The sequence below is a fragment of the Amblyraja radiata genome, chromosome 9 (genome assembly GCF_010909765.2).
Source record: "Amblyraja radiata isolate CabotCenter1 chromosome 9, sAmbRad1.1.pri, whole genome shotgun sequence".
Lineage (NCBI taxonomy): Eukaryota > Metazoa > Chordata > Chondrichthyes > Rajiformes > Rajidae > Amblyraja > Amblyraja radiata.
This window is the reverse complement of record NC_045964.1, coordinates 57,480,726-57,493,091: the sequence shown is the minus strand read 5'-3', so window position 1 is coordinate 57,493,091 and position 12,366 is coordinate 57,480,726. Positions and strand designations below refer to the sequence as shown.

The window sequence follows — 12,366 nt, the reverse complement described above, 5'->3', positions numbered from 1 at the left end:
TGCGGCTCCTGAGACCTGGGTGCGATCCCGACCACGGATGCTGTCTGTACGGATTTTGTACGTACTCCCCATGACCTGTGGGGTTTCCTACAAGACCTTTGGTTTCCTCCCACACTCCAAAGACGTTCAGATTTGTTGGTTTATTGGCTTGGTGTATGTGTAAATTGTCCCTAGTGTATGTAGGATAGTGGTAATGTGCGGGGATCGTTGGTCGGCGCCGACACGGTGGGCCGAAGGGCATGTTTCCGTGCTGTATCTCTAAACTAAACTAAATAAACTAAAATTCTACCACCACAGCTACAGCCTGACCTGCTGAATATTTTTAGTTTTTTAGCATCAGCAGTTTTTTGCTTTTCAAAAAATTAAATTCATTAGTTCCAAATGTAACAAAGCAAAAGGTTTCAAAGTATAGCTCTGATGAAAAATCATGTGAGACATGTTGTCCGCATCGACATCTGTAGACCACAGTATTTCCAGTATTTACTGCTCAATTTCAGATTTTGCAACATTTTACTTTTGTCTAACATTTCAATGATTTTTCCCCAAGCATACACTTCATCAATTCCTTCAAATTATGCCAAAAGCAACTGCAAAACAGCACTCCAGGATGGCCAGGGAATGACTGGCAGGAGCTTTTGGTTTTCACCATTTACCTGCACATATCATGCCTACTCCAAAGTTGCTGTCAGATTATGTCATACTGGCCACAAATCCTTACTATTGTGCCAAAAACCACAACATATGTCTACACAGGAGCCTGCACATCTATCAACAGGTGACCTCAGCTCTTCAAGTGATACAAGGCATCAGGGCAAAGAAAGGAATGGTGCAAAATCAATCCAAAAAGAAAATGTAGAAACAGGGAACCTGACAGTCCTACCTAACCAGAGGAACAGAGGACATAGATTTAAGGTGAAGGGGAAAAGATTTAATAGAAATCTGAGGGGTAACTTTTTCCACACAAAGGGTGGTGGGTGCATGGAACAAGCCGCAGAGGAGGTAGTTGAGGCAGGGACTATCCCAACGTTTAAGAAGCAGTTTGACACGTACACGATAGGCCAGGTTTGGAGGGATATGGGCCAAATGCAGGCAGGTGGGACTAGTGTAGCTGGGACATGTTGGCCGGTTTGGGCAAGTTGGGCCGAATGGCCTGTTTCCATGTTGTATCAAAAAAATCTGGTATTCAATGCTTGGAATATAAAATGTGACGTTTTAAAAAAAAATTCAGACTTCCAACATCTTCAGCCTTTTTGATTTTCATTAAATATTATGAGTGTTTTCAAACATTGGGGCTACCCTGAGCCATATCAACGTTAATATAACAAGAATTTAAACTTTCTCAACTAGTTGGCAAAAAAAATTGAATTACAAGTGTACACCCACACAGAGAAATCTACAGAAAACCAAGAAAAAATATTTCCTGGGCAGGAACTGCAAATTCCTACAAGTGTCTGATCAGCAAAAATACAAATAATTTATTATTTACTCCTTAATTATCCCACTAACTAAATAGCTTGATTTTCAAACTGCTTCTATATCTCATGATGACATCAGCAGTTCCTGAGAATGATTCTGCTATTCACCTGTGTTTCAAACAAGCCCAAACTTGTCTTTATTACGTCATGTTTCTTGAATACCAATTGTCTAGCTAACAAATTAAATAAAAATCATTGTTCTACTTGTGTTGTGTAGACGATTCTATTTATTTTTCATATGCTATGACGAATCTTTCCCATTTACAAATATTAATTCCAACAAGATACATTAGAGTCTAATCAGCAGACAAAAATATTATAAGTCAGTTACAATTCTCCAAAAATATTAAGGATGTTTCATAGAATTATAAAAGGAATTGAAACATAAAGTCTCAGTGGTATGCCTTTCACTTATTGTGTTCAATATAGATCAACACTTTTCATTAAATATCACCTCTAGTAATAATAGCTTTGCAGCATTAAATAAAAGAACAGCAATCTGATGTACTGGAGCCTAAGAACCGTGACCTCCAGGTTCAAGAATAGCTTTAACTTTATAGATACAGCGTGGAAACAGCGAGTCCACGCAGAACAGCAATCACCCTATACACTAGCACTATCCTAACGTTATGGACAATTTACAGAAGCCAATTAACCTGTACATGTTTGGAATTTGGGAGGAAACTGGAGCACATGGAAAACGTACAAACTCCATACAGAGAGCACCCATAGTCTGGATCGAACCCGGGTCTCTGGCGCTGCGGCACTGCGCAACCCTTCCCAGCAACCGCCAGGCTCTGGAACATCACACAACGTCACCTCAGCAACAATGACTACTATGGCATTTGTTTTCATTGCATTGTGTACTTCGGTTTTGCACTATTATAGTCTGCTTACCTGGTATTACTGATTTATTTATTTATCATTGTTTATTATATATTTGTGTACTTTGTTAATGGGCCTGTTTAACTACAGTAAGTAAGAATTTCATTGTTCCATTGGCGGTACATAAGATAATTAAATACTCTTCACTCAATCTTGCCCAAAATAACTTTCAACAAATTCCATACTTGGGCCACAATTCTGCAACAAAATCCATCAAATGGCAAGAATGAGATAGCAAATTTATCTGATGCAGACATCGTTGGCATTTGTAAGAATTTAATTACACATAGTCAGCCTGATTGAGCTGCTGCAGTCTGCTTGGTAGAGAAACAAAGTAGGGAATTCCATAATTGAAGACTTTGAAAGAACAAAGTATTTCCATATCAAGACTGTTAATAACGAAGGGGAAACTTCATGTAACGGTGCTTTCGGTTATATAGCATGGAAACAGGCACATTAGCCCAACTCGTCCACGCCAACCAGGCCGTCTATCTAAGTGAACTCCATCGGACCACATTTGATCTGCATTCTGAAATGTTTTCTATCCATGCACCTGTCCAACTGCCTTTTAAACGTTATAATGGTATCTGCCTCTTACCACTTCCACTGGCAGCTCAATACATACCCAAGATTTCCTTTGAAACTTTCTCCTCTCATCCTAAATCTATTTTGTCTATTTTTAAATTACCCTGTCCTTGGAAACAGACTGACTTTCTAATCTATTTACGCTCCTCATCATTTCGTAAACCTCAACAAAGGTAACACGTCATTCTCCTTCACTCTAGTGAAAACAATCCAACCATATCCAATCTCGCCTTGTAATTAATTATAGGCCAAATTAACTGAAGTTTGATTCAAATAAGTATGAGGTGCTGCATTTTCAGAAGTCAAACCAAGGCAGGACATTCACAATGACAGCAGAGCTCTAGGGAGTATTCTAGAGCAGTGGGATCTAGTACAGATACAGCTTTCCCTGAAAGTGTTGTCACGGGTAAATAGGGTGGTGAAGAAAGTTCTTGACACACTGGTGTTATTCAGAATATAGAAGATGGGACATAACGCTACAGTTGTGCAAGACGTTGATGAGGCTGCACTTGGGGGTATGGTGTTCAGTTTTGGTCACCCTGCTCTAGGAAAGATGCATGAAGCTGAAAGGATTTACGGGGATTTTGCCAGGAGTTGATGGACTGAGCTTATGGGAAAGGATGGGAAGGTTAGTACTTTCTCCGTTGTAGAACAGGAGGATATGGGATGATATTATAGAGCAGTATTTATTCAAAGTAACATTAGCAAATTTGCAGAAGACACAAAGCTGGGTGGCAGTGTGAACTGTGAGGAGGATGCTATGAGAATGCAGCATGACTTGGACAGGTTGGGGGAGTGGGCAGATGCATGGCAGATGCAGTTTAATGTGGATAAATGTGAGGTTATCCACTTTGGTGGCAAAAACAGAAAGGCAGATTACTATCTAAATGGTGTCAAGTTGGGAAAAGAGGAAGTACAATGGGATCTGGGGGTCCTTGTTCATCAGTCAATGAAAGTAAGCATGCAGGTACAGCAGGCAGTGAAGAAAACGAATGGCGTGTTGGTCTTTATAACAAGAGGAGTTGAGTATAGGAGCAAAGAGATCCTTCTGCAGTTGTATAGGGCCCTAGTGAGACTACACCTGGAGCATTGTGTGCAGTTTTGGTCCCCTAATTTGAGGAAGGACATTCTTGCTATTAAGGGAGTGCAGCATAGGTTTACAAGGTTAATTCCCGGGATGGCGGGACTGTCATATGCTGAGAGAATGGAGCGACTGGGCTTGTATACTCTGGAGTTTAGAAGGATGAGAGGATATCTTATTGAAACATATAAGATTGTTAAGGGTTTGGACATGCTGGAGGCACAAAGCGTTCCCGATGTTGGGGGAGTCCAGAACCAGGGCCCACAGTTACGGAGACAAAACACTTTTTCTCACAGAGTGTTGTGAGTCTGTGGAATTCTCTGCCTCAGAGGGCGGTGGAGGCCGGTTCTCTGGATACTTTCAAGAGAGAGCTAGATAGGGCTCTTAAAGATAGCGGAGTCAGGGGATATGGGGAGAAGGCAGGAATGGGGTACTAATTGGGGATGATCAGCTATGATCACGTTGAATGGCGGTGCTGGCTCGAAGGGCTGAATGACCTCCGCCTGCACCTATTGTCTATTGTATGAGAGGAATAGATAGAAATAGTGTACAGAATATTTTTCCCAGGATAGGTGAGTAAAGAACCAGAAGGCATAGGCTTAAGAGAGAGGGAAGATTTAATAGGATCCCAAGGGGCAACTTCACAAAGAGAGTACATGGAACAAGCTGCCAGATTAATTAGTTGAGGCAGGTACAATAATTAAAAAATATATCTAAATAGGTAAATGGATGGGAAACGTTTGAAGGGATATGGCCAGGCATGGGCAAAGGGACTAACAGATTTGGGCATCTTTGTCAGCACGGATGACAGGCTGAAAACCTGTTTCCATAATATATGACTGTGACTAACTGCTTTACCAGTCTTTCAAAATAAAAATGGGCTTGGGCATTAAACAGGAAAATGTAGCAATCCTTGCAGAATCCATTCTTGTCAATGGCTAGCTAGCCATCATCTTGGACAATAGTTTTACAACTGATTGGTTTTCATGTCAACCATTGTGGTTGGATTTAATTTTCCAGTGGTGTATGAAGTATTAATCTTTCAAATCGATAGCTTAGAATTAATTTCTGGCTGCCCATGTAGACAGTGATAGGTGCAAGCCAACAGTCGTGTGTGAGGCACAAAAATCTGGCATCAACTCAACAGGACAGGCAGCATCTCTGGAGAGAAGGAATGGGTGACGTTTCGGGTCAAGACCCTTCCTCAGACTAGTTCAGGGAAAGGGAAACAGGAGATATGGACGATGATGTAGAGATACATTATCGTCCATATTTCTCGTTTCCCTTTTCCCTAAATAAAAGATAACATGACCTTCCCACTCAATCTATCACCATGTTCAGAATCCTTGCGTGGGCTGGTTTATACAAGGACCAATCATCCAAACTTGAGGCAAAAATCAATTTCAGGCCTTTGCAGTGCAGCTCAGGATTGGATCACGTTCATCAACATAACCCTTAACCTTTTATTTAAAAAAGTGTTGACAGAACCTGGATGTCACTGGCATGGTCAGCTTATTATCCCAACTATTCTCTACCAGGTGTTGATATGTTGCTACCATCCCCACAATGATTGCTGCTCCATTCATGATCATTTTCATTCGCTTTGACAGTGGCCCTCAGAGCAAACTTGGGATTGAATCTAATCAATTGGAGAAAAAAAAAATGTTAGCAGTGAAGGAATAGGTTGCCACTGCTAAGAGCTTCAATTATTAAAATTACCCTTTTGGTGAGAAACCATACAAGTCTTTACCGTTAAAATTTTTTTAAATCCTTGAGGCAAAGTCAAAAATTAAGGGGTAGGATGGAGGGTGAATGCATTAATGTAATGCAACAGGCTTCTTGGGATATCACATAATTAATTACTTCAAACTGCATGCACCATTTGGAAAACCTCCAATCAGTGTGGCATTGTAGAATTATACACCCAGTAGGTTTTCTGACAAGTCTAGAAAAACAAACGGGTGCAGTTGTAACACTGGGTGCTTCTCACAACTCAAGCAGAAATGCATGAACATTTTCCAGATCTGACATTCGTTCATTAGATGGCAGGTATTATCCACAAATAAAGCAACAAACAACTGCAAACCTTTGAGACAAAAAATGAATAAGGATGCCCCCAACAAAACATTGCTGTCATACTTATTGCAAAGCTGCACCTACATCAACATACATGCTCAAAGCTATAGTGTGCAAATAATAAACCAACACTCCAAATGAATTCATTAATAAATAGAAATGCTCCTTAGTAATCCCATTCACCAGGTATGAAGGCAAAATGCTTTCCAATGAGACGTTTATTGATCCACTGATATTTGATATGCACAATTCTACAGTACAAAATCACCCCGAATCTATAAAGCCAGTTGGATCAAACGGTGCTTTCTACTCGAACTCAGTGTGTGCATTTATGTTTCAGATATTCAATCAGTGAGATATTCAATTTTGTTGTGCAATAGAATTATTCAAGAAATAAGGGGCCTTGTGCAGAAAACCTTACACAAGCTTCACTTACAGATTAACACATTTTTATCATCAAAGAAAGTGGGAAACCTGTTGTTTTCTTTTACAGGGAACAAGACTGATTTAAACAACTTGTATTTATGTAACGGGCAAGCTGCTTCACCGTCAACTAGTTAAATATAGCCACTGTTATTGAGACAAACTGGGAATGAGATAAGAAGAAATCTCTTTACTCAGGGGGTTGTGAATACTGAAATTCTCCATTCCAGGGGTTTGGATGCTCAGTCCTTAGGCAGCAATTGATTTTTTGGACACAAAGGGGAATCAAGGAATCAAAGCAGATATGAAGTAGAGGACCAGAGCAGATTTTAGCTTGTACATGGCCCATTTCTTACATTTAAATAAGTAAACAATTTAAGCACAATGATCTTACAGTGACATATATGACAGAATTAATGTGTCTTAATTGTGCTAACATTAAGTATTCAGATGGCTAATGGATAGTGCATCTGGACTTCCAAAAATCATTGCCATCTGCTGCCATGATGAACCTGAAACATTTTGTGCACAAATTCTTTGAAATCCATTCTCTCAACTTTTGAGCAATGTCACTATATTCATTTAATGCAAATGCAAAACCATTTCTGCCTCACCGCAAAAAAATTGGTAATTAGTTCATAAGAAGACATTGTGGAAGTTATAGATATCAACTGATTGGTCAAATGTATTGTGTTCAGTTTTGGTCACCCTGCTGCAGGAAAGATGTTAAGCTGGAAAGAGTTCAGAATAGATTTACGAGGATGTTGCCAGGACTGCAGAGCCTGAGCTTTAGGGAGAGGTTGGACAGGCTTTATTCCTTGGAGCACAGGAAACTGAAGGATGATCTTATTGGGATGTATAAGATCATGAGGGTATGAATGCACAAAGTCTTTTACCCAGAGTAGGTAATTAAGAATCAGAGGACATAGGTATAAGGTTAGAGGAGAAAGATTTAATAAGAACCCAAATGCAATTTTTTTCCACACAAAGATGGTGGGTATATGGAACAAGCTGCCAGAGAAGGTAGACGAAGCAGGTATTTTAATATTTAAAAGACATTTGGACAGGTACATGGATAACAAAGGTTAGAGGGATATGGGCCAAATGTGGGCAGGTGGAACAAGCATAGATGGGGCATCTTAGTTGGCATGGGTAAGTTAGGCCAAAGGGTCTGTGTTCGTGCTGTGTGACTAAAAGATCACAAAAAATGGCAATTGGAATTCACCCAGAGGTATCTGTGGACATATGTTCTAAGGTCCCTCCTGGTGGATCCCAACCGCCACATTTCTGACACATGTCTATAGATCCTTGAATGCACCAGGATAGTAAGAAAAGGGTGTTAATAATGCACATAGATATTTTCCTTTAATAGGTGAAGCATGAAATACAAGAGCAGAACTGGGACTCGGCTGTAGCAGTTATTTCAAACTTTTGGGCTAAATAATCCTGGTATAAAAATAGCAGTGTGGTGTTTTCAGTTTATTAATACCAACATACTCAATAAATAAATATGTACTATGTATGTGCATTGGTTGGTGAACAGGTCTGGGAGTATGGCTGGTGTTCCACACCTTGACCCAAAGATTTGAGTGTTGATTACATTATTTCAGTTGTCTTGATCAAATCAGTTTAAAAAAAAATGTTAAAAAGTGGAAAGAAAGAAAGTGAACCTGGTCTCTTATACATTGCACAATTATGCCAGTTAAGCATTTCTAACTCAGGGGATCAGAAATAAACTGCAATACGGGGAATCAGATGATCATTTGAAGCTAAGGTAAAGGGTATATTATCCTGACATTTAAAAAAGAGAAAATGTTGAAAACAACAAGCAGATTCCGCTCGGTTCGCAACAACCAACCTGATCTCCTGGTGGCTCAGCACTTCAACACCCCCTCCCATTCTGAATCCGACCTTTCTGTCCTGGGCCTCCTCCATGGCCAGAGTGAGGGCCACCGTAAATTGGTTGAGCAGCACCTCATATTTCGCTTGGGCAGTTTGCACCCCAGCGGTATGAACATTGACTCCTCTAATTTCAAATAGTCCTTACTTTTTCCTCCCCTTCTCAGCTCTGCCTCTACCCTCTGGCTCCACCTTTTCCTTTCTTCCTCCCGCACCCCCACCCTCACATCAGTCTGAAGAAGGGTTTCGACCCGAAACGTTGCCTATTTCCTTCGTTCCATAGATGCTGCCTCACCCGCTGAGTTTCTCCAGCATTTTTGTCTACCTTCGATTCTCCAGCATCTGCAGTTTCTCCTTAAACAAGCAGATTTTTGATGCTTGTCAATATTGATATAGGATCAAATATATTTGATATAAAGATATTGTTCAACTGGCAATATCTGGGCAGAGCAATGGCAGATATAATTGAATCTCGGTAAATGTGAAGTGATACATTTTGGGAGCTCAAATAAGGACATACACCATGTTGGGTCCAAAGGAGTTTTGAGGAACAGAGGAATGGGTGAGGTACGTGTACAACAAAAATCTCCGACGCACACAACATCATAAATTGTACATAAACTGGATGGGATACACATACAGCTTTATAAAATAAATAGCAACACCACATCTGCAATATTGTGTGCAGTTTGGTGGCTTCGGTTTAGAAACCATCAGATCGCTCTTTTACAACGCAGAGGTGATACAGCAGTATATTGGCTGGCATGGACTGCCACTGTGATAGGAGAGACCGTATATTTGATTTTATCAGTGAAGTGGGCTGAGGGAAGAGAACACGCAGTAAGCTTTTCTCCACTGCAGCGGCATTTACAATTAGATGGCAAGAGCAAGTGGTTCAGAAAACTTTTTTCATCCAGAGGGAGTTGGATTGTTAGATTTTGAAACGCTCTGTCGAGGTTGGTGGAAGCAAGGTCTGCTACAATATTTACAAAGCATCTACACGACCACTTGAATTGCCACGGCATATGCGGATTTGGACCCAAGTGCTGATAAATTGAATTGGTATCGTTGGTTTGCAAGAACAAGGTGAACCAAAAGACCTGTTTCTTTATCTGTAAGACTGAACTGACTATGACTCGAGGTTAGTCAGACTCTGTGGCAAGAAAAATAATTAATGTTTTAAACGGATGACCGTTATTTCAAACAGAACTGAAATATTATTTTCTCTCCCTCTCCTTACAGATTTTCACCGATTAGCTGAGTATTTCCAACATTTTCTGTTGTGTCATTTGTCGTTTAAAAATAACTTGTCACAACAAAGAGACCATTCAGCCCATTGAGTCCATGCCTACTCCCCGCCACAGCAATCCTATCAATCCCACTTGACCCTTCTTATTTTCTTTGTAGTCTTGCAAGTCATTTTATTTCACATGCCCACTTACTATATTCAAAGGGGTCATTTACAGCAGCCAATTCTTTTTTTGTGATGTAGGAGAAAAACAGTATCTGGGGAAAGCCTACATGGTCACAAACAATAAACAAAAAGACCGCATCCAAGGTCAGGATCGACCCAAGGACCTTAGAGCTGTAAGATAACAGCACAAAATTCTATGTCACAGTGGCATCCCCAATTTGTTATGTCTGAGTAAATGAGGAACTCCTGACTTGCAACTCGCTTTGGACAATTAATTCTAGTGGATCAATGTCCCCCCTCCCCCCCTATTCTAAAAGCAGGGGGTCAGTTGCTATTAAAAACACAAATACGGATGTTGCATGAATATTATTAAATACATATTCACTCAAAATACTTTCAACAGCAATAGTGACCTCTCCCTTCAAGTAAAATTCAAAAAGCAATGCAAAGTAAAAATGTAACAGAGGATTATAGGCTACAAATTTAAAGGTTCTGTTATCACTCCTTTCCAATATAAACTGCCCACTTGAGAACATGCCTTTCAAGTACATTAGGAGAACTCTTATTCCACTGTACAACTGCAAACTTCATTGGGAGGACTCTTATTCCATTAAGCACCTGCTAACTTTGACCGAGTGAGAGATAATCCTGAAAAAGCATCATCATCAACTGAATTATTTTTCATCCATAGTACATAGAAACCCACTCTAGAACCTGGTTATCAAAATACGTGACATGCAACCAAAATAACCTCTTCAGAACAAAACTCCCAGCAATACAAGAGGTAGATAAAGAAAGGTTTCAACTCAAAATGTTGCCTGTCCATTCTTTCCTCAAATGGAAGGGATACCACCCCAGGGGGCCACAAGTGCCACGGGTATTTTGTTTAGAGTTTTTGGAGATACAGCATGGACACAAGCCCTTTGGCCCACCGAGTCCACACTGACTATTGATCACCCTTTCACACCACCTTTGCTTCCACTCCCTACAGACCAGGGGCAATTTTACAGAGGCTAGTTAACCTACAAATCCACACGTCTTTGGGATGTGGGAGGAAACGAGAGCATCCGGAGAAATTCCACACGGTCACATGAGAACACGCAAACACCACACAGACAGCAGGATCAAACCCAGGTCTCTGGCACTGAGAGGCAGCAGCTCTACCAGCTATGCCACTGTGTCATCCTCATAGGGATCAATGGTGAAACCCCATGATTGAAGCAGGGGCCTTCAGTTCTTCCACCTAAACTCTAACTACTTCTCTAAACTAAACTACTTCAGCAATATATAATTTAAAAAAAAAATTTTCATACAATTCAGTAAAAACCCTACTATACATAAATACAATCATACCCAAGTACAAGAGTTCCAGAATAGTAGATGACACTGAGGCAGCCAAAATAAACTCTTCAGAACAGAACTCCCAGCAATACAAGAGGCAAAGAAAGAAGAACCCTGACCTAAGCCATTGCCTGTCCAATCTCTCCACAGATGGAAGTGATACCACCCCAGAGGGCCACATGAGTGCCATGGGGTGTTTTGTTTAAAGACAGGTGCGTCCGTATGACACTATTGAATGTGTAGAGTTTTTGTACTGTATATTTTTTCTTCTGAATAAAGTTTATTTTTTAATTTTAAAAACTCTGCACAGATGCCCTTGTGTTTTGCTCAAGATCCTAACATCTGCAGCTCCTTGCATCTCCTCTCTCGTGGCTCTTCGCAAATAACTTCTCTCCAGTTCTGTTCCATGGATGGAGGGGAATCTGAAAAGGAAGAACCTCGGTGCAAGGAGGGTGCATAAATATACATTTCGTGTGAGGTGTGCAACAAATATAACCTGTAACACAGCTCCATGGCCAAGGCCTTTGCCCTCCCAGCTTCATCAGGTCAATGATCCCTGGGTTCTTACCATCAGACTCGGCCCGTACCAGGAGGGACATTCCCTTCAAGCGCTCCACGTAGCTGGAGGAGACGTGCCCGGTGCCACGATCATCCCACTGCCGGTCCTCGTTGAGCGTGTAAACCTTTACCCGCCGCCGGGTGTCCGCCATGGCCGCGGCAGGAGGCCGCTCCGATCTCCCCGCTTCGAACAAAACAATGACAGCCACAACCCAGAATTAAAACGGCGGAGGTGAAATAAATCGCCTCACACGGCCCTCATCCTGCCAGAGACTAGGCCCGAGACCAAGCCGCGGGCCCCCGCTGACAGGGGGGGCCGGACAAAGCGCTTCCCGCCGCCTTCTTGTTTTAAACCCTCATCGCCGCCGCTGCGGTTACTCCTTCCTCCTGCCGTTCTCGTCCCCGTCCCCCGTTGGCGGGCCGGACCGGGCTCCGGTATTGAGGGGCGCTGTGGGCGGCCGCGCTGACTCGGACTTCGGGCTTGGGCTCCGGCTTCACCACCTTCTCCTCCCCCTCCTCCACCACCACCCCCGCCCGCCTGGGCTCAGCCTGCAGCCGCCATCTTGCCGCCTCCCCGACAGGCAGCACGGGGTCTCCCGGGCCGGGCGGGGCTGGGCTGGGCGGGTGCG

General features: G+C 41.9%; 2 protein-coding genes across 4 annotated transcripts in view; both read right to left on the bottom strand.

The window, feature by feature from the left end:
* The window catches only part of ppp4r3a (protein phosphatase 4 regulatory subunit 3A), a 106,292-nt gene extending 93,939 nt beyond the window's left edge, over positions 1 to 12,353 (bottom strand). The window contains exon 1 of one of the 3 annotated variants that reach the window (XM_033027530.1): positions 11,748 to 12,353. In XM_033027530.1, the coding sequence (XP_032883421.1) occupies positions 11,748 to 11,889 (142 nt within the window). In that variant the 5' untranslated portion in view covers positions 11,890 to 12,353. The remainder of the gene's footprint in view (positions 1 to 11,747) is intronic. The other 2 variants (XM_033027532.1, XM_033027531.1) reach the window with 2 other exon arrangements.
* Positions 1 to 12,366, bottom strand: part of ccdc88c (coiled-coil domain containing 88C) — a 445,054-nt gene that overhangs the window by 118,478 nt on the left and 314,210 nt on the right. The window lies entirely within an intron of this gene.